This window comes from Cryptomeria japonica, chromosome 6, assembly GCF_030272615.1.
Source record: "Cryptomeria japonica chromosome 6, Sugi_1.0, whole genome shotgun sequence".
Taxonomy (NCBI): Eukaryota; Viridiplantae; Streptophyta; class Pinopsida; order Cupressales; family Cupressaceae; genus Cryptomeria; species Cryptomeria japonica.
Genome location: NC_081410.1, coordinates 402,737,874 through 402,761,916, shown reverse-complemented (window position 1 = coordinate 402,761,916; position 24,043 = coordinate 402,737,874). Strand labels below are relative to the sequence as shown.

General features: G+C 34.3%; 1 protein-coding gene across 1 annotated transcript; it reads right to left on the bottom strand.

Annotated features, from left to right (window-relative positions):
- Positions 1-6,329: 6,329 nt before the first annotated feature.
- LOC131065813 (uncharacterized) lies at positions 6,330-6,785 on the bottom strand. The gene has a single exon (XM_058000453.2). It carries the CDS (start codon positions 6,783-6,785, stop codon positions 6,330-6,332), a length of 456 nt encoding a protein of 151 aa, XP_057856436.2.
- Positions 6,786-24,043: the final 17,258 nt, after the last annotated feature.

The following is a 24,043-nucleotide window of genomic DNA, read 5'->3' as shown; positions in this document are numbered from 1 at the left end:
AATCTGAAGGATATACTCCTTTAGATCATGTAGAGTCTGATGAGTGCACTTCTCCGTATTTTCCGGAAGAATGATGTAACACTCTAGTGTAAAAATAAATAAATAAAAATAAAGACATTATTCTATGAAGAAATGTATTATGTCTTGTTGTAAGACTTCCTTGATGAAATAAATATATCTATTTTAACCTTCGTCTATTATATAAATGGAAATTATTAAGGTGGCGTACCTATAGTAGTTAACAAGAGTAATTGAAACTCTTAGACTTGTCAATAAGTGTAAAATTCTGTGTTATACCGACCATATTGTTCTTCAACGTATATTCGTATTTCAAGTTAATTTTGTGATAGGTGTTGGTACGTAAGATTACCTTGTTTTATATGGTGGTCACAACTAAGTACATTAAGTCATGTTGTCAGTATGTCTTGTGTGTTGTGTCTTGGCCAGTTATTTAGATGTTTAAACTTAAGGAAATGAGCCACTGTGAGTTGTTCGTAATGGTCAACCTTAGGTTAGTTAATTATGTATCTTTCATTCGAGGTAGGTCAAGATTGGGAATGGCTGTCTCTGTCGCCATAGAGTTTTGTAGATAGAACTAACCCGTAGTATCCTAAGAGAGAGAGTGGCTTTCGAGCGGGGGCCGTGCCCAAAGTGGTGACAGGATAACCCGTTGGAAGTTGGTTAAGAAAGTGAAAATCTAATAAATGACTAGGGAAGGGTAGAATAAAAGTTAAATAAAACAATGTGCCTCACACATAGGTGAGTGCTAGTACAGGACTCATAATGTAGCGAGAAGGCCTGGAATGGCAAACTTACCACCTTGTCTTCATGAGAGGATTGGTAAGGTCCGCATGAGTCTTAGTTGGAATTGGAGGTTCGGGAGAGGTTACCAGGATAACCCAGGATGGGGGCCGGGACCTATGGAGGCTGTACCATGGTATCCACCGTAAGACATGTGATGACACTTTCTCCTTAGAGTCACTAGTGTTTTGTGAGTTAGGTCACATGATTGTAAGTGGAGTCTTGTAGTCCTTTCGTTCTTGTTTCATTTTGCTTGCTTGAGGGTTATCTACTATCTCCAGTACGGTGGGGTGGTTCCCTTTCGGAATCACATGGTCGAGTGGTAGTGTCACTTCCCATCGGATGTTCTGGTACGTATCTTCAGGCGAGGAAGGACTTCGCTGATGTTCTTGGATCGTGATTCATGTACCGACTCTTGTTCCTATCCATCTTTTAGTTAAATACTAGAGGTTTTGGAAAAAAAATATATATATGTAACTTTCATTTTGTAACATTTTAGCTCATGATGTAATTTCTTTTTGAAAACATGTATTTTTTTAATATTGAAAGCAAAGAAATATTGTAATATATGCTACTTCAATTATTGATTTCTGATGTATATGATTGCTTGAAGTATTTTAGATTCTTTCATTGTGGTGATTTTATTTTAAAAATATTTAATTTACGAAGTAATATTCGTTGGTAACCCTTAGGAAATTCAGGTGTTAGACTTCCGCTATGTTATTAGATGTGCTAAGGTTCATTTCATGCACTTAATCAGAAAAAAAAATAAAAAATAATTTCACCCTTAGTTGCATAGATCATGATGTTTTCCTTTAGGGTTCCTGACGGGGCATTACATATAAAGATGGAGATAGAATAAATTTCAAATATTTAATTACTCTGCAATAAATAAATTTTTAATAAGACAAAAATACAACTTAGATTAATTCTAGTATCTTTTAATTATTATTTGTAATTTCATAAGAAGACAAATAATTAAAATTAAATTTTAACTTAATAAATAAATAATCTTGAAAAAAAGAAGTATAAGAATTAAAATAAATTTAAAAATAGAATATCTAATAAAATAAGGTAACATTAACAATATTCTAATCAAAGAAAATAGTGAATTAAGAAATATTTTAATTTTAACTTTCATTATTCTACAATAACTAACATTTTGATAAGACAAATAATTATAAATTAAATTAATTTTAATAATTTTTATTTATTATTTGTAATTTCATAAAAAGACATAAATAACTAAAATAAATTTTACACTTAATGAAAATGAATCATTAGAAGAAAAAGGTAAAAAAGAATAAGAAAAAAACTAATTTCTTTTTTTAATATTATTTTTTTCTTTGTACAAACTTAATAATATATTTATTTTCCTATTTTTTCTTTTTCTTTTTTAGAAAATTAGAAAACAAGATAGAATATCTTAATAAAATAAATAATATTGAAAAAATATTCTTATTAGATTTTTTCCTTTACAAACATTTTTTTTTCTAATTAATTAATATTTAAATATGTATTTTTTATCATAAAAGATATCTTTTTTAAATTTAATATAAATTTAAGTATGTGGTTGTGATTAATTTATATAGCCTTGCATCCTTCTCCTCAAATTTGAATCGTTGATTTCACAAAGTGAGTGGAAAAATTCATATAGGGTATGCCTTCGACATAATAATAATAATTACGTCTAAACAAATCAAAACAATATATATGTGATTCTCTTTAAGATAGATATTTTATTAAGACTATCATGCCTATCTTTAGAGGAATATAGATAAAGTATGCTAAAAGATATCATATTTGTTCATTATTTCACTTAAAATTTTATTATATTATTAAGTTATAATTAATATTAATATTAATTATTACACTGAGAAGCGTATTAGGCTCACAGAGTAAGATTCTCCGTCAATATAAATGAAACACATTTAAGTTGACGCGCATTTGGTCGTCAACCAATTTGTTATATTAGGCAACTTTTCATTTTAATGTGATATGGATGTTTACCCTTAAAGTTTGTAGATTTGGATTTTTAGTTTCATAATTCAATTGTCTTATTTGATCATTGCAAAAATTTATATATATAGCACATTGTAAATCAATATATTGTCTAAACTTTTTCTAGGTAAAATCTATCATGAAGTAGGGTTTGGTTGCTATGAAGATATGATAAATTTGAGATGTGGAATTCAAAGTTAAGAATGGAATAAATAAATTATATTCCTCTCCAGCATTGCATGCACATCATCAAGATTTTGAGGCTTCTCCTCCAACTCTCCTTAGCACCTTTCTGACCTTGAATAAATCAAAGGATTTCATCCATGATGGTAACATTTATCTTATTTTACTCATTTCTTGGCCAATATTTTTTCAAGCAAGAAGTTCAATTTGGCCCATAAATTGGTCACATTTTGTATGGAAAGGCCACATCGGAGTAAAGAAAATTAGCCATGTTAAGTTTTATTTTGAGAAATTCTCCTTCATTGAATACTTTATTAGTAAATCCGTCATATTGCTTTGAAGATTTTATTGGAGTTAAAAATGAATGAATTACTAGATCTGAAATGGGCATGTGAAGAGGTAGAAATAAAAGTGGTGAATTACTCTTAAGCAAAATTTTGTAATTTTTGTTTAGTTTAATTTATAAGAGTGTTTTTTAATTGTGGTTTTGGAATACTTAAAATCTATTATATTTTGATATTTGAATAGTAAATAGATCAATAAATAATATGATTAATGAACATGTTAAATAATTAAACTTAAATAGTTATGCATACATTTATCTTGATTAATTGAATTGCACATAAGGCTTTCCTCCATCTGCCATTATGCAAATTGTAGCTACAACACTTGCAATCAGAGCATAGATTTGGTTTTCACATCAATAGGCAACCTTTGTTGTTATTGTATTTCGTAAAAAACAATGTCTTTAACATTTAGTGATCAATGACTATAGTTCCCCTCCCTCAATTAGACTTCGTATAACTTAGTTTGACTCTGGTTATTTTCTTCGATGGTTTATGTGACTGGATGATACTCTCTTATGTGATGGTTTTTATCGTGTTGATTATGCATTTTATCTTGAAGGATGGTTAGATGCAAGATTATATGTGTATATACTAACCTTGGATTGACATATCTTCTTTATGTATGAAATATTTATTGTGTATGTCTTCTTGTATGGGTATGAGTCTGTATGGGGTGCGAAGGGATGATCTTCCATCACCCACTTTGGAGGGACACGAACTATCATGACTCTCCTCCATCGGTGTGCCTGTTCATGTTAGATGTATATGTGTGTATTTTTCTCTGTGATGCAACTGCAGGTACCGAGCATCAACTCCACCTGACTCTTCGGGTCTGATCGTACTCTATTACCCAATGGTAAAGTGGAAAATCAGAGTTCTAAGTCAGACCTTGATGCAACCATCGTTCTTGTGGGAACGAGATGCTTGTTAGGTATCCCAATGTTTTGTTGCCAGTCATGTTGGTTGTTTGCCCTGTTAGTCTTTTGTGTAGGTCATCGTGTTTTGGTTTGTTGCAATTCGTTGCTCCTATGTTTAGTTTAACTATTATCTATTATTTTGTGACAAAGATTAATATTATATATATTAATGGTATTTGAATATTAATGACTAATTAATTAGTAAAATTGTAATTGTGCAAAAATAAATTAAACTAATGTTAGTGGTAAAATAATTAATTTTTTTTTTTAATAAGTAAATAGTTGCAAAGGGGCAACACCCTTGTATTAATCAAAATAGGAGAATACAAGGCCTGGTTCAGTGAGAGCAGTAGGGGGAAAGAACTAGGAATAAAATCCCTTACCCTAGCTCTATTCCACATACAAGAAGAAACCAACAATGGAGGCTCGACAAGTACAAAACACCGGTCGACAAACACTGGAAGTAGATAACAGAATCGACCAGAGGCTTTCAAACAAACAACAATAAACAGAAAACAAAGAATCATGAGAAAGGTGACACAACCAGAATCATTGGGAGTCTTCAGAGTCATCGTCCACAGGAGCACGAGCCACATCCAAGATTATTGGGCATTCAGTGCCACAGGTCGAGTGAGCCACCGATTCAACCTTCTCCCTAGGGAGTCTATAGTCATTTGGGAACCACTCCTCGCTAAGCCCAAACCCCCAGACATTGCCATCAACCAAATCTCCATTCTCTAGAATGCCAAATTCTTCTGCACCCACTAACCCTTCATCTTGAAGATATTTTTCCCTCCATTCCGAAGTGAAGCCATCTTGAATGCCTGCTGCCGCCTTAAACATAAATTCAATATTCCTAATGATGGCAGGCCAGGTTTCTTGAAGAGCATCATAGTCCAGAGAGTTCACAATCACAAAATTTCTCACCTCTAACCCGTTGCCCAAGGACATATAGTAATTTTGGGGAAGCGGTATTCTTAGATTGCCATCAATGTTGTCTAACGCAACATCAATTTCCCCCAGCAGGTGGTGTTTAAACACCATTTGAGTTAAAAGATTCGCTCTCTACTTGCTAGTCCCCATGTATATCACCATTGCAAGGAAAAACGCCGAGATATTGGTATTGGCTATGTACCTATGATAAGCCATAAGGAATTCCTTCCCCAGTATCATTTTAAGGTTGTGAAGTATAAGAGGATGTCGAGAGTAGAGGACCTCCTGCAAACGATTGTCAGTGATTTCGCCCAAGAAGGCCATCTGTCGACAAGTAGCTTCAAGGAGAATTGGGGATTCCATTGCAAGTCACCGAGCGAAGAATGCAATTGTTTGATGGGGAAATGAGGGCATTCCTTTGTTAAGTAGCAAGACATCAAACCAGGGGATACGAGCGTCTGGCAAGTAGTTCATGCCTATTGAATACACACACATGTGAAGTGACAATGTCTAATCATCTTCTGAGACAAAGTTCATCAACTTAATGTCGACCGTCTTTATCCATCAAGTAATTATATGCATATCTTGACAGGATCTAGTCGTAACTAGATATCAATTAAAGGTTCGCACATGTCCAATTGCCATGGGGCGCATACTGGCACAGACCAATATTGACAGTAGAGAGCCACGTCTCAGTGGCAAGAAGAATCCTTAACTGGTGAACCAAATCAATCAGTTGATCAATCCATCGGGAACCACGACCTTTAGGTTAAGTAAAAAATATAGAGGCCCAACCGGGGAGGCAATACAATGGTTTGCGCCACAACCGGTAGGTCAATTGGAGAAACATATCAACCGAAAGGATAAATGGAGACCACAACCAACAAGTAACTCAACCGGTAAGTACCACCACTGGTAAGATAATCGGGAGTCCATGTCAACCGGTGGAGGTAATAAAACCAGTTAGCGCCATCACCGGTAGGTCAATCGAAGAAATGTATCAGCCGGAAGGAGAAGACAATCAGTTGAGACCACAACCGACAAACTCAACCAGAAAGCACCATCACCAACATGATAATCAGACCATATCAACCGGTGGAAGCTCATCTAGAATAACAAACCAGTCAGAAATACCCAATCAGAGTGCCTAGGGGGGGTCACCATTGGTAATCGCCATTTTAGAGAGTCTGTCAGCCTCTCCATTGCCTTCCTTGTAGATATGGCTAATCCGAAATTCATCAAAGGTGGCTAGCAGCACCAGAATCGATTGAAGCCACTGGTTAAGGCGCCAACTAGGGGTTTTGTTACAACAGACAACATTAACCACATTTAGTGAGTCTCCCTGCAGATGAATTCTCTGCACCCCAAGCTCCATCCCTAGCTGTAGTCCTCTTAAAGCCACTCTGAATTCAGCTTTGTTATTAGTAGCAACTCCAATCTTTTTAGAGATTTCTTTTATACAAATACCATCAGAATTCCTCAATATACACCCAATACCACTTTGACCCGGGTTACCAACAGAAGCACCATCGAAGTTTACCTTGAACCACCCAGGCTCTGGCGCTTCCCATTTAACATCCAATCTTGGATTGACCTGATCCATCGAGGATACCTTGCTAAAAAGCGATGGAATGAGCAGATTTGGAAGTGTCGGCTTAATCTTCCACTCCCAGTCCGTATATATATTTTTCTTTAATGATTTGGATTGAGCAGCCTCATTCAGGAGCTCAGATAGATGGTTCTCAATTTTCCCACATAGAGTCATTAAGCTCATCTCTTTACTCTGGAAAATTTCGCGATTCCTTTCTTTCCAAATTTCCCAGATCAAAAGAGATGGTAAAATATAAAGTAAATCAACAAATATAGCCTTTCCTTCTGGTTTAGGCCATTGCAAAAACCACTCATCCAGCCCTGATGGGAAGGGGCCAAAGATTCTCAATTTTCCCATGAAATGCCACCAACAGTGACTGGAGAACTTACAGTGGAGAAGTAGATGATCCACAGTCTCTTCTTGCTCTTGACATAAAATGCATCTACTGGGTCCATTGATGCCCATTGAATGGAGTCTTTCTTTAGTTAGAATCTTTCTTTGACAAGCCATCCAGGCAAATGAACCTGCTTTGGGTAGGAGATGTCGATGCCAAAAAAGATTAACATGCCAATCTTTTTTTGTCTATAGCTGCTTCTTTCAATTTGTAACCAAAACATACCTTGTATTTACCATCAAAGGAACCGCACCACCTAATAATGTCCTCATCAAGGGAAGGGAAAATAACCCTTTTGTTGAGAATGTCGGCAAACAAGTCTTTCTGGTGCTGATCCAAGTCCAAGGGATCCAAGGAGTTCCATTTCCACTTAGCAATGTTATTTTCTTGAATAGGGTAACCATAATCACGGATATTATGACCCCAGAGGTGGAAATTTTCTACCATAATAGGTTGTAGAGAAGGGTTGAGACATAAGGCAACTTCAACAGCCTAAGAATCAATCCAAAAGGAGGCATCCCTTCCATTCCTGACATCCCAGGTAACTTGATCACTTATGATTTCCCTGCTTTCCACAATAAAATTCCAGATGGCCAAACCTCTGGGGGGGTTGTTTATAGTGAGAATCCTTTTTGGCTCTAGGGAGTCCAAATATTTATGTTTTAGAATCCTTTCCCATTTTTTTTTACCACCACTACAAATTTCCCAAACCAATTTAGCACCCATATCTAAATTCATAATCAAAATTTGTCGAATGCCAGCACCACCTACCGTTTTTGGTTGGCAGATCTTTTTCCAAGCTATTAGAGGAAATTTCCCTTTCTCATCCGAGCCATTCCATAGGAAAATTCTCATTATAGAGATCAATTCGTCTTCAATTGCCATCGATAATCTCAGACACGCCATGGAAAAAACTGGTAGCGCAGAGAGGACCGATTTTATCATAGTGAGTTTCCCAGCAGAAGATAACCACTTGCCTTTCTAATTTGCAAGCTTGGATTTACAATTATCAATGAGATGCTTCCAATAGCAAGTTCTGTTACTGCCAATGAAGAGAGGGGTTCCAAGAAATTTCCCCTAGGAAGTTTGCAACTCTAAGATTAAGAATCCTTGATAAGACACCTTGCAAGTTAATCAGAGTGTTGACAAAAAACACTTTAGATTTGTTCCAATTGATTTTTTGCCTGGAAGCCATACAGTAATCATTGAGGCATGATTTTATTGTCCTTGCCTCTCTCCTACAGGCCGAGCCAAACATAATGGTATCATCGGCAAACTGCAAGTGAGTCATTTTTTCAACCCCTGTTGCCACATTGACTCCAAGCCATCGATCATCTTGTTGAAGAGCTCTTATTGATCGACCTAAGGCTTCAATCATTATGATAAACAAAAACGGTGACATTGGATCACCTTGTCATATTCCTCTTGATGTGGAAAAGAAGCCATGAGATGAGCCATTAACCAAAATGGAGAATTTAGAGGATGATAAATAACTTGTGACCCATGTGATCCATTCCTTGCAAAAACCAAATTTATTTAATACTTCAATTAAGAAACCCCTGTCCACCATATCATAAGCTTTAGAATATCCAGTTTTAAAATCATGTAAGAATCCTTGGTTTTCCTAGCCATGTGAAGCATTTCATGGGCAATGATAATGCCTTCCACAATGGATCTTCCAGGGGCAAATCCACTTTGTTCATCCGATATGATTTGTTTAAGGAGGGGCTTCAATCTGTTGGCAATGATCTTTGATACAATCTTATAGACCGTGTTGCATAAAGCAATGGGCCTAAAATAACTCATCTATTGAGGGTTTTGTTTTTTCAAGATTAAAGCCAAAAAGGTGTGATTAATAGCACCCAACATAGTCATTTTCTTTCTTGATTCTTCTACTGCTAGGTATAGATCTCGAGCAATGATATCCCATAATTGTTGGAAGAAATCCACATGGAAGCCACCAGGGCCAGGAGTCTTATCAGGATTCAGCTGGAAGGTAATTTTCCTTACTTCATCAATTGTAATAGGATTAAAGAGAGCTGCATTTTGACTATCAGATACTATGGATGGGATTGAGTTAAGAAGTTTGACTCTTGCTTCATGGTAATTCTGGCAGCCACCATTCATTAAAGATTCAAAGTATCTTACAACTTCCTGCGCAATGTCCTCATAGTTTTTGATAATGTTTCCATTCGGTCTCTTGATCTCTGATATTTTGTTCCTATTGCGAATGGAAATGATCGATCTATGGAAGAATTTGGTATTTCTATCACCTTCCTTAAGGCATAACTCCCTTGATTTTTGTCGCCAATGGATTTCCTCACACCGAAGGATTTCATTTAGATCAGATTTGAGGGATTTTTTTTGGTTAAACAAATCCTCATTCATTCCTGAAGTAATAACCAAATTGGTTATTTCTTCCAACTCAGCCTTAATTCTTAATTTATCCATCTGAATATTCTTTAAATGGCTCATATTCCATTATTTGATCTTAACCTTAATATACTTGAGCTTCTTATTGAGTTTGAATAATCTCGATTTATTCCCTAGAACCGGTTCATTCCACCAAACAGATATAAGATCATATAGCTCAGGCACTCTGAGCCACATTTTCTCAAACTGGAAAGGGATACCTCCCTCTGATTGTCCCTTGGCGACCTCCAGACAGATTGGGTAGTGATCTGATCTAATAAGCGGGAGAATCATTGACTCTAATACAAGATTTTGTCCTAGCCAATCACAGTAACAAGAAACCGGTCTAGTCGTTCAACAATATTAGTAAAACCCGATCTCCTGCTCGTCCATGTGAAAATTCCATTTTTAAGAACAATGTCTATTAGGTGATTCTTCTCAACAAATTCCAAAAAATCCTTTTGAGACATAACAATCCTTTGAATGCCCCCAATTTTTTCATTTCTAGAAAGGATCACATTAAAGTCTCCAACAACAATGCAACTCCCCTCGGTAATACTACAAATTCTGATAGCTAAAAGATCCCAGAGAGCATGTTTATCACTAGTAGAAGATGGTTCGTAGACATTAAAAAGATTGAAATTCTCATTCCGTCCTAGGATAGTTACTAGAAAATGTTGCCAATTCTTGTCTTCCCCAACAAGAGAGACCCTAACATGCATGGGATTTTAGATTATTCCCAAGCCACCAGAGGCTCCATCCAATTGCCTAAACAGACCATTCCACTATTTCCAAACTCTCATTTTTGCATCAATCTCAGACTTACTCCATTTAGTCTCTTGTAGTAGCCAAATATCTCCTTTGGTGTCATCAATCTGGCACTTAATCAAGCGCTGTTTGTCAAGGGCATTGATGCCCCTGACATTCCAAGATAAGAGCTTCATTGCGCCTGGGGAAGGGCATTTCCCTTCCCTCAATTAAGTTTGGTTTGACCACTAGTTGCACCAACAATTGCTAGCATTATTTTTTTTGACTTGTGCCTCTGCATTCCTTTTGGCTTAAAGTTTTGTTTGTCAATGGTTGAAACCGACTTCCCAAAACCTTTTGTGGAATCCTCCAATATAAGATCAGCGTCAGGCTCAAAGTCTTCTTCCCACTTCAAAGAGGAAGACTCAATTTCTCCATCTTCCAATTCAATACCCAGTGAAGAGAAATTCTTATCTCCCATCTCCCCCAGATTTCTAGTAGCGTCCTTTACCTGAGTGAGAATTTTGTAGTCTTCAATTACCAGTTGACTCCCAGTCTCAAGAGGAGAGGATGGTAGCAAAACTGCTAATTTAGTTTTGATATCCGCCTGTAAGGCTTTAGTCTTTTCCAGTAGCATGAGCAGATCTTGTTGGCTCTCACTTTGATCAGAGGAGGGAGGAGCTATGTTCAAAGGAGTTTCCTTAGTCAAGGGAACATTCTTATTTTCATGAATTTCATTTATAAAATCCTCCCCAGTATCAGTGGAGACAGGAGGTTCCAATTGCAGATTTTCTTCAATAGGAAATTGCATACAAGAATAACTTTTCTGAATTGTAGTCGAAACATCACAACCTAAGCCAGTATGATCCAAGGAGAAGCATTTAGGGCAAATATGCAACTGATCTTCTCTATCAATCTTTTGGATCCAAAACTTCCCTACACCAATAAATTTAACTTCTTCGGGGATCTTGGTGATTTGACCTGTGCAAATGCATATTCTGAGGAAGCTTCCCCATATTTTGTCTTCCAAAATATCATCAACCGATACAAATGTGCCAAGATCTTTGCATATTTCCTTAATGAAATCAATATGCCAGTAATCTGAGGGATAGTTATAGAGTCTTATCCATACCTCACTGTCCAGTAATACATGAGTCTGGGGATTGAAATTGGGCTGCCATTCAATGATGTGAACTTCAATACCATCCAAGACATATGGACCTTTGTTTTTTGCTTGCCATTTCTCCTCGTTACTCATAAATTCGATCATATAGAAGTCATTTGGGAGAATATTGATGTTAATATCCTTTCCCCATTGTGCTCTACACCAGGATTCAAAGTTACCCTTAACTCGTTTTCCACCTCCCCACTTAATGAAAAAGCAAAACTCAAGCAAATTCAACCTAGCAGAGTTAATTTTATTTTCATCCAAAAAGATAGTAGGTCTTGAAGTTTTTCTTACCGGTTTAGGATGATGGGGAAAATGAGGGGGAAAGGTTCATCCTCAGAAATCAGTATTTCCCACTCGATCCGAACAAGGGTTCCGATTTTTAGGATGAAAATTGGATATCCAAAACTTGGCACGGTCTACCCTAGAGTTGTCTTGCCCGAAACGCCCATTCCGCTTTCGAAAATTACCTTGAGATTTCAGAGGGACCAGATTGGGTTCAGAATGTGGATTGACTCGCTCGATTGCCGCACTAGGGATGCTAGATTCAAACAATGGTTGCCAATTTCAGGGAAACTCGGAAGCAGGATACTTGGCCTTGCAAAACCAGCCTTTGTTATTCCAAATGAAACCATTTTCCTTCCATTTTAGCAGGTCAATAGGGCACTGGTTTCCACTTGAATACAAATTTCCATAATTCATCCGCGGTTTGGAATATCTGTCTCCATGGAAAATGTCTTTTCTCCTAGAATTAGCCGATTTTTGAGAGGGTTGAATCCTACTTGCTTCAATGGGAAAGGCAATATCTGCTTCATCGCTCCATGGACCGATCTTTGGAGTGACTTTGTTTTGATTTGGAATCTTTGCAGCCTAAACGTCCAAACCTTGCATATCGACATCCCTGCTCCTACTATCGTTGTCGCTCCTACTGCCTTCAAACGCCACCATTCGCTCCTAATCCTCTCTAAATAATTAAATTTATTTTATCCTCATTGTATAAGATTAATTAAATATTTAATTTGGAATTTACCTTGTGCTCATGGAATAAAAGATTAAAAATATAAATGCTAATTCGTTGATTTAAAAATTAAAATTTGAATAATTAGGGGAGTTACAAAAGAGTAATTAATGAACTTTATTAATTTGTGTATTCTTGCATGTATTTGGGAGTTACATTTGGGAAATATTTTAATTAGGCTTTTTGGGGGGAAATGGGGATATTTTGTTTTTTGAAAAAAATTGGAAGCTCTTGTCGTAAAGTTTACTGTACGCATTTTTCTGGTTTTTGGAAAAGGATTTGAGAAAAATGGGTTTGAAAAGAGGAATTTGGGGAAATATGGGTTTTTGTAAAGGAATTGGGAGATATTGTTGAAGTTTTTGGGCCGAAGCTTTCTAGATTGGTGCTTGGCAATTCTTGCTTCTATCTCTATTTACTCTTCCAGATAGCATAAGGAGGTAGGATTCAGGTTCTTTTCTTTTGCATGTTAATATCTCTTCTTAAATTGAATGAAATTTAGTTCGGTTGTTTAATTAAAAAGGAGAATGAGATGAATAGTTTGAATATGAGAGATTTGTTCTTCTTTGTATCTTGAATTTTGATCTCGGGACTAAAATTGATTTTTGGAAAAAGATTTTATTCTTTGGGTCTTGTTTTGCAAGTCTTAAATTTTTGTTTTTTTAATTTTTATTACTAAATTTGGGATTAGATCAGAAATAGTTGGGAATTTGTGCATTTGGCATCTTGATTTCCGAAAAAAAAAAAAAAAAGATAAGATTTCTTCCCAAATAAAATTTTGTGAATCTTTGTCTGGTATATATATATATATGCTTTCAAAATATTATTTTGTGATTTTTTATTTTATCCGGTCTCTATTGTTTGGGGGTGTTGTGGGAACTCACGGTGGTGGGGTATTTCCCTACCCACCGTGGGGGGGTCCATGGTGGAAACCCCCTGCATGGCACCGATTTCATTGCCTACTAGAATATATATAAAAAAATAACGGTTTGTCATTAATTTTAAAGTTGTATAAAAATTAATATTTCTTGTTTATATATATATAGTTCGTCTTGATAAAATAGTAAATGGATTAAAATAGTTATATTTTGGATAATTATAGCTAGGTATCGATTAAGATAGTTATTAAGGATTAAATTAGATATTTTTTTAGAATAATGTTTTTGAATTGGTTATGAGATATTACTATGTGTGTGAAATAATATGATGTCAGTTAATTGAGCTAATGGATTAATGGAATCAATGTTGACTTGGAACTATCTAATGTGTAAGTGTTATCTTGGTCTCTTTGGTAGGTTTGAAGAACTCTCTTGTATTTGGCACCATGGGACCTTACGTTTGCTTTTGGGATCTTGTCCTTTAATGTGGGGATACTCAAATGTGGAGTTTTATGTGTTTGAATTCCAGAGGCTTAGGAAGGGAGTTTATGGTCTCTCTATTGTATAGACATGCTTCCCTTTTGTTGACAATTGTTCAAGTCTTGTATGTTTATGATGTTGGATGGTGTTTCCTAGCCTACTTTGGTACTTCATGTATTTTATCTTATTCTAGCAAGAGAGTTAAGCCTTGCTAAGCTATTTTGGTGCTTTACCATCTTGAGATATCCGGTTCGATCTGTGGCGTTGCTTGGATTCCTAAGTGCAATCTTGGGGGAGTGGCTTTCATTGGGGGTCGGGACCCAAAGTGGTCACCAGGGTAACTAAATGAGAGTTTTGTAATCAAATGATAATATAAAATAATGAACTTGGGTGGGTAGCTAGATAACATTAATAAAGATTAAATCTTGTTGCCTCTCTTACGCTTAGGTGCTTGTTAGGGCTGAGGTAAGTAGAGAAGGGTCTGGAATGGCTTCCACCAATCTTGTCCTTTCGAAAGGTTGGTGTGGTCCACTAGTGTTTGTATGGGGGTTGAGGGTCGGGAGAGGTCACCAGGGTAACCCAGGATGGGGGTCAAGACCTAGTGAAGACCTACCAGGGTAACTCATGACAACCTAGTGATGACACTCTTCCCTATTGCTACCTAGTGGTAACTTGCGTCTTTTATTCTCCCATGGATTGCTTGAGCCTCTGAAAGATGATTGTTTTACTTTGAGCCTCTTGTGGTTAAGCCTTGTGAGTGTCTTGTGGTTAATCCTTTTGAGTCTCTTGTGTTGTTTCACTTGTGAGCCTCATGTACGTTTAGTCTTGTTGATCCTCTTGAGAGTATAGCCTTGTAGATTCTCTTGTGAGTCATGTTGATACCCTTGTATGTGTTGCTTCCTCCTTGTGGGTTTGGTTGATACCTCCTAGCACGAGGGTGGACCTTATGGTACCACATGGTTGGGTGGAGTGCTATTCGCACCCATTGGGTTTTGGCTCATCTTGCACCATGTTCGAGAAGGCTCGTGAGAAGATTGAAGACTTTTTTACCAGATTCATGTATTCATCCCATCTTGGGACTCTTGGAGATTGTATCTTTATGGATCCATTGTAATGTATTTGATGATCATATGTATATTCCCATGGTCTTGTATAATGTATCATGATCCTTGTAAGACAATGTAACCTTTTTATAGAAGTACCTTTGGTGTTCTTTTATGTTGGTTAATGTCATCCTTGAGTAACATCGTTGTGGGGCCCTAAGGACCTTTGCTAGTGTGTTTGTGTACATCATTTTGGTTGTCTAGCAAAGGTCCTCAGGGCCCCACAACGATGTTACTCAAGGATAATAATTTTAGTCTAGAAAAGATTTTTTTTCCAAAGAGGTGGGTTCAATTTTGGTGAAATACTGATATTTGAAATAAATTTTACTTATATTATATTGTGTGTGTGTGTGTGTGTGTGTGTGAATTTAAAATTTTATTTCTGACGACTACCTTTTATAGCTTTTTATAAAGGAAATCATTTTTTTCTTTATAGCTTTGTAAAAAGGAAATTTTTTCTTCTTAAAACAAATTAATTTTTTAGGGAATACATATTAGTTAGTTATTTATTGTACTATTCATTAATAGAAATTGTCTTAAAAAATAAATTTTAATTGATTTTGTTGAACTACAAAATTACTATTTAAGTTAATAAGGACATGCATAGAGATATCATCTTTAATTTTAGATGTTTTTTAAAAATACATCTTTAATTCAATTACTATCTTTAATAAATATCTTTTAAGAAAACTATTTTTTCTTTCAAAGAAAATAGATTTTCATTGACTACAAATTAGTTAGTTATTCATTATACTATTCAATTAATAGAAATTGCCTTTGAAAAATTGATTTTGTTCGACTTCAAAATTATAGTATTTAATTTAATTGGGACATGCATAGAGATATTATCATTAATTTTAGATATTTTGAAAAAAAATCTTTAACTTAAATTTAAATTTTCCGTTTGATTGATACCTTTAATAACTTTCTAAATCATTTTTAAAAAAATTAAAATTAAAAAATCATTGAGTACAATTTATTTAGTTATTAGTTTTTGTCCTGCATTCACCGAAATTGCTTTATTCAATTAGTATGCACCAATTAAAAGTGATTTTTGTAAAGTTAAGATTTATATTTTTAAATTTAATATATTGTAAAAATTATTTATCTACACTATGATTGGTTTAAAAAAATTGGTGCCATAGGAGCAAATTTTTAGGGATGATAGATCTTTTAGGTTTTTTTTGGATTTCTTTGTATTTTAAAAACTAAAATGTCTATTTTAAATAATTTTTTATTTTTATTTTTTATCATTTATAATATTGTAAATAAATTATTTTTTCTAAATAAACATATAAATTTTAATAATTATTTTTTTATTTTAAAATATAGATAATAAAACCAATCATTAGGATTTCATTTAGGTTAAATGAAATTAAATACAAATATTTCTATTAAAAAATAAACCTAACTATTATATTAATCTTAATAGTTATATTTTATATATTTTTTGAAATCATCCTTTTTTTAATACTTTTTGAAAATCATAATTTTTTTTTATCATTTTAATATATACAAAAATAATTTTAAAACTTATTTTGAAGCACGAGCAGGAAGATAACGAATTGGCATGAGCATGGCCGGAGGCTCATCCCAAAGGCAAGCGCTCAGGGGTGAGGAAACGAAGAGCCTTTCCGGAAAAATCCACAAAAGGTGCTGGAACGACTCCGGTTTAGACTGGAAGGAAGGTTAATGCATATAATTCAGTCATCGCTGGTGCGAATATATAGTAATGCCCGGTCCTTTACAATTCCTAGTTTATTAGGCGGATTATAGATGCTTTTTGTCTCTGTAAATTCTAATAGGGTCCGGGTGGTTTTTGTTGGACATAGATGTCATGGGAATGCATCCCACCCTTTGGGAAATCGAGAGAGTTGGACAATATGGTGGGGAAATTTTTTGTTTAGATGTTTTTTGGATGTCAAGGCTATGGAGAATACATATATTGTATGTAAGAAAAGACTATGCTCGGGCATATATGCAGTTTGAAAGCTTGAATTTTGTTGATGTAATTACTATATATTATAATGCAATAAAAACAATTATTATCGACCCCCCAAAAAATATCTATTTTCACTTTTATAGTTATTAATAGTTATTTTATTAAAACTAATTATAATTAATATGACATAAATACAAAAAAAAAATATTATACTACAAATTAGTAATTATATTTTATATTAATTCAATTATTATAATTATAATTATATAATTTTTACTATTAAATTAAGATTATGCTCTCAATAAAAATATATATTTTTACTATAAAATTTGTATTATATTATAATTATTCTGTTGAAGCATTCCCTATATGAAATGAATTACCTACTTATTAAAATCAATGGTTTAAAATTGGGGAGAAGAATGAAGACTATAGAATTAATCACTTAAATTTTATTAATTTTAAAAAAGAGATCTTTTATAATAAAAAATAAAATATATAAATTTTAATATCATTTATTAGGAGTTAATTTTTCATTAAATTTAAAATTTATTTTAATTATTTATGTCTTATAATAATTAAAAATTATTATAATTTAGACCTGTTCATGGGTTTCCTAGGGTTAATCCTGTTAGTGACCGTTTGGATAGAGAGACGGTAAAGTGGTTAAAACCAGAGAAGGGGTGGGTGAAAATAAATTTTGATGGAGCTTCAAAAGGCAATCCAGGGATCTCAGGAGCAGGATGTGTGGCTTGTGATGATGAAGGAAAGATCCCATGTATGGGGGCTAGAAGGCTTCAAGATGGCACTAATAATAAGGTGGAAGTTCAAGTGGCTTTACTTGCAGTTGCTTTAGCATCAAATATGAAGGTGACGAAGTTACATTTGGAGGGCGATTCCCAAATTGTTGTCCAGGCTTTGGTTAAAGGACATACTCCGTGTGGGAAATTAAACAAATATGTAAATATTATAAGTGAAAAACTGAAAGTGTTCAATAATTACTGCATCTCACATGTGAAAAGAGAGGGAAATACTATTGCAGATGGGCTATCAAATAAAGCATGTGGTCTCGAGCTAGGGGAGGTGAGGTGGCGGAATGACAAAAATGAAACCGTTAAATGGAACTAAGACGTTGCGCCAAGTTGGTATGACATTTATTTCAAATTCCTTGTTAGAAGCTGGCTTTTTCCTACACAAGTGTGAGTTAATGAGCAGTTATTGTGACATGCTCTGAACTGGCGGTGATGGTGGAGAGCCATGCATTAAATGCCAATTTCATAATGCCCGTACTAGTAATGAATAGACCTGGCAAGTTGGTGAAACCAAATTCAAATATGGTTTTATCGAAAAACTCTGCAACTCTTCAGGAATCTCAGAAATGGAAGCCAATTTTACTTTGGAATCTTCCAAATTGATGCCAGCCTTTTGAGGTCCTATTCCTCCAAAGAAGCTCAAGAAGATGTTTCTCGCAAAGGACCCTCTACTCTTGAAAGCAATTCAATTGGTTTTAGGAGAAGAGGTGGTTGTCATCGGTCACTGTTATAGGTGCAGAGCAGACATCTACTCGCTCCTCATGGCATGGGGTCTAGAGCTGGGACACAAGGTTGAAGAGGTGAGGAAAGTATTGCAGAGACTAATTCCAAGAGAATACCTTTTAAATTTGGAATCCATGCTGAAGTGGGTGGTGTTGGGATGGGGCTTTAATCTTGTAGAAGGTATCCCGCAGGAAAATGAGGAAATGAGGGCACATCACTCACACATTCAGTTTCTTCGACGTCGTGAAGAAGTTAAATTGCGCTTCAAGGATGATGCAAAGAGAGGTTGGGAGGGGCTGCTAATTTTGTCTAGATCATGGACATTGAAGATGTGATTAGGCAGGAGAGTGGAGGGAGAGTGGTGGAGAATTTGAGTCCTAGGAGGCCGATTATGAGGAGATTATCCATAGAATTGGCAAAACATGCGGGGGATGATGCAGAGGGTGGTTGTGGTGGCGAGGCGGTTTATCTAGACTCACGAGGGGCAATGGGTAAGGTTGCAGAAGGAAGAAGGGGACATCCCATGCCGGAAGAGGAGGCTCTCACCGTAGTAGGATCGCTGGTGAATCGAGTGCCTCGGCTAGAAGAGGCGTGAAGGAAGAGTTTGAATAGGTCACAACAGGCATGGTACCCATAGGTGTCATCTTTCTCTGCTTTTTGTTTCAATTAATTTTTTCAGTTGAAACCTTAAACTTTCTGGACTCCGTTAAGTTCATTTCAAGTTGAAATGCTTGATTTTTGACTAGCAAGATGTAATATGTTTTTTCGTACCCATGGTATGGGGGTGTGGTTTGTGTGGGCGTTGTTTACTGGTTTTGAATTCTAGTTTTTTGGGAGGGTGGTTTGGACCATTTTGTGGATGTTCTTTTGGGAACTTCTTGATAGTTCATTATCTTGCTGAAGTTGTAATGTTTAAATTTCAAATAAATAAAATACAAATATTACCGATCAAAAAATAAAAAAATATTATAATTTAATCTGTAATTATTTGTCTTATTAAAATTTTAATAATGATAGAATAATTATATTTTGAATTAACATATTTCTTTTCTTACTATTTTCGTTGAATATTATCTTCTTTGAATATTATCTATTCTATTATTTATTTATTTATTCTAATTTTTCCATTTCTTCTTTTAAGGGTTGATTTTTTATTAAGTTAAAATTATATTCTAGTTATTTGTGTTTTTTAATGGAATTACAAATAATATAATTAAAAGATATTAGGATTTATACATTTTCTCTTATTTAAATTTTATTTATTATAGAATATTATATTTGAATTTTATTCTAATTTATATAATAAAACAAATTTCAACTTAACACCAAAATTAAATGTTTAGAACGAGAGAGAGAGAGAAAGAGTAACTAACTTTTGATTACTCATTTCATGCCAATAATTTAAGGATATCATATGTCTTTGGGGAGTTATGCTAATGGTAGCATGTAATTTGATTATTATCTCCATCTCCATCTCTCTCTCTCTCTCTCTCTCTCTCTCTCTCTCTCTCTCTCTCTCTCTCTCTCTCTCTCTCTCTCTCTCTCTCTCTCTCTCTCTCTCTCTCTCTCTCTCTACTTCTATATCATCTCTCTCCCTCTCCCCCCTCTCTATTTTTTTTGTATATATTTCTTCCTCTTTATATCTATCTCTATATATCTTTTATGCAAACACATTTTGTCTTACTCCCTCCTTATATTTATATATATCTCTCTCACACTCACACAAACACACACTCCAACGTATTTTTCCCTCCCTATCTCTATTCTATCTCACTATGTCTAGATATTATATAATCCTCTTCCTTCATCTCTTTCACTCTCTCCATATCCCTCTCTACCTCTCCATATATCACTTCCTATATCTTTATCTTTCTATCTCTCTATCTCCCCCTCTCTAATTCTCACCATCTTTCTATCTCTATTTCTCCCTCTCCCCCTTTTTCTCTCCTTCCATCTCTCCCTCTTGCTCATCCCCTCTATATTTTACAAGTTATATTTTCTCTCTAGATCCTTTCTATCCCTATATCTATTTCTTTATATCCTTATATATCGCTTCTCTCCCTCTTTCTATCTTATCTCTCCCTATCTCCCCATCACTCCCTCTTGTTATATTTATCTACTTCTTCTCTCTAATGTATATACACACACTCCATGGTTTTCCCTCTCTCTTTCTCTATCTCTATCTTCTCCCCTCTTTATCTCTCTCCCTCTCTCTAAAGTCTAAACCTTTCTCTCTCTATTACTTGTCTTTGTCAACTCCTTTCTCTCACTCTCGTCCCCCCCCTCTCTCATTTTCTCCACATTTTTTGCACAAATATATCCTTTTCTATATATCTCTCCATCTCTTTTCAGCTCATATATCTATCTCTTTCTACACACACACACACACAAACACATATCTATCTATCTATCTATCTATCTATCTATCTATATTTTTCTCTATCTATATCAATTTCCCCCATTCTTTCTCTCTGAGCCATCCCTCTCTTTATCTTACCCTCCTCTCTATTTCTCCCCATCTCTCCCTCCCTCATTCCCTCCTTATCCCCCTATTTGTCTCTTTAGATCTCTACCTCTCTCCCTTTTTCTTCCTGTATATCTCTATATCTCTCTCTTTCTCTTTCAATATATATCTATGTCTTGTATTTCTCTCACCCTCTATCGAGTTCTATTTGTCCATTTATTTATCTCTCTCCCTCTTCCCCTCTCTCTATATCTCTAACTCTCTAGTTCTACCTCACCACATATATATACCATCTCTCCCTCTTCCTTTATATCTCTCTCTATCTCTTCCTCTTTGTCTCCCCCTCTCTATCTCCTCTCTTTATCTCCCCCTCTCCCTTGCTCTATCTTTTTTTCCCTCCTCTTTTGCTCTATCTTCATCTCTACCTCTATCTTTATCTCCCCCCCTAATCTCTAGACATGCCTCCTTCTATCCATCCATCTCTCTCTCATTCTCCCTCTTTTTGGACCTCTATATCCATATCTATTTTGGACTCTTTATATCTATCTCTCCCTATCGCTTCTTTCATCTATCCCCCTATCTCTATCTCTCTTTGCCACTATATCTCTCCCTCTCCCTCTATATCACTTCCTTTCTCTATCTTTATCTTTTCATATCTTCATCTCTCTCCAACTATTTATTTCTTTCATATCTATATATTCATCTTCCCTCTCTCTCTCTATCTCTCTCACATCTCTCTCCTTCTCTCCATCTTCCTCTCCCCATTCTCCATCTCTATCTTTCACTCCATCTATATCTTCATCTTCTTCTCTATCTCTATATCTATCTCTTTACCAATCTCTCTTTCACTCTTACCCCTCCATATATCCCTCTTTCTAGCCCTATCTCAACCTCACTCTTGTGCTCACCCTATTGCAAAGATAATATGAGCCTGTTGATAATAAAACTTGATTATCTTCTCAATTCAAAGGTTTCATTTCAGTTATCAATGAATCCTTGTAAGTGGATGCATAGTTGATTTTAAGCTATCACCTCTCAATTAAGTCCTTTGTTGCACAAACAACATAATGGCCACAAATTGACCTCATGCACTACACAAATTTATCCAAAAAATAGACCATATTTTCCCCAATTGACCTTCCACACCTCTTTGGCATACCAATTGTACACCAAAGTGCAATTGCTAGTTTTTATTAATTTATTAAAATAAGAGTTGTAGTTAATATTACATAAATATTATTATTCTAATATAATTTTAAGATAACAATGATTCAAAAATATAATAATTAGAAATTAGTGCAAATATTTTATTACAATACTATGATGGCAAGTTCTCGCCACTACATGGCACTTGTTCATTATACTATTAAATTAATAGAAATTTCTTTAAAAAAAGATTGTTAATTGATTTTGTTGAACTTTAAAATTATACTATCTAATTTAATAAGCACATACATAGAGATATTATCTTTAATTTTATATATTTTTAATTTAATTTAAAATTTTATGGTTGATCACTACCTTTAGTAACTTTCTATAGAGGAAACTATTTTTTTTTTTAAATAAAATAAATTTTCATTGAGTACTCATTAGTTAGTTATAAATAACACTTTTCAATTAATAGTAGTTGCCTAAAAAATAGATTATTAATAGATTTTTTTAAATTTAAAAATTATACTACCTCAATCAACTTTATTTTAAAAGAAAATAGAAAATTATTTTATACTCATAAGTTAATTATTCATTATACTATTCAATTAATATTTCATTTTATACACATAAGTTAATTATTCATTATACTATTCAATTACTATAAATTGTTTTAAAAATAGATTATTAATTAAGTTTTTTTAACTTAAAAAAATGCTATCTTATTTAATTGGGACATGCATAAAGATATTATATTTATTTTTGTTAGATATTCTAAATGAACATATTTTTAATTCAATTTTAAATTTTATGTTTGATAATTTAATAACTTTCTATAGAGGCAATTCATTTTTCTTCAAAAGAAAATAAATTTTCATTGTGTACACGTTCGTTAGTTAAAATTATACTTTCTAATTAAATTGGGACATGCATAGAGATATTATTTGTAATTTTAGATAATTTGATAAAATATAATTTCAATTGAATTTTTAATGTTTAGTTTGATGGCTATCTTCAACAACTTTCAATAAATGAAAATGTTTTTTCTTTAAAACAAATTAAATTAATGTTAATTAAGGTTAGAGATAAGATCAAGGTTGGATTTTAATTACAGTTACCTTGTTAGTGTTAGGGTTAATAATATTAGGGTCACATTTAACCAATTAGAATTAAAATTAGAATATACACGGGGTTAAAATTAAAATTAAGATTAGTGTTAAGGTTAGGATAAATAAAATTAGTTATGACCTCAAACATAATGTTATATCTCCAATCCTAACACTAACTCCAACCCTCACTATTTTAAAGTTTTGCATGTGTTGGGTTAGGATTAGAGTTTGAAGCAAAATTAGGGTTAGGGTTTAAGTTAGAGATAGGGTTTAATTAGGGGTTTTGATTAAGGTTATGGTTAGTGTTGAGTTAGTGTCAGGGTTCTAGGATAAATCTTGAGGTCAAGGTTGTGGTTGGGGTTGGGGTTGAGGTTTAATTAGGGTTAGGGTTATAGTTTATTAGGGTTAGGATTAATATTCTAGGAGAAAGCTTGGGTCAAGGTCAAGTTTAGGCTTGGGTTTGGTGTAATGGTTCATTTATAGTTAAGGTTAAAGTTAGGGTTAAATTAGGGCTATGCTTAGCAATACATTTTTTAAACTTGTTATAATTAATGCCTTACATCGTTATGTTAGGGTTAGGGTTAGTGATAAAAATTTATAGAATACACTTTGGTATCAAAGTTACAATTTGCATTAAGGTTGCACCAGGGTTTAGGTTCAAGTTTAATTAAGATTAAAAATAGAATAAGGATTGCCATTACAATTAGGCTAAGTGTTAGGTTTAAGGCTAGGTTAGGCTTGGGTTAAATAGGATTAGGTATCAATTAGGATTATAAAAGAAATCTTTGACTTAGGATTAGGATTAGGGCTATATTATGAATACAGTTTCAATAGCATTAGGGTTAATATTAGATTAGGTTAAGGTTAAGGTTAT

Bases quoted from the DNA above. Each gene is read 5' to 3' on its own strand.
- LOC131065813 (XM_058000453.2), bottom strand. From the start codon at position 6,785: ATGGATCAGGTCAATCCAAGATTGGATGTTAAATGGGAAGCGCCAGAG.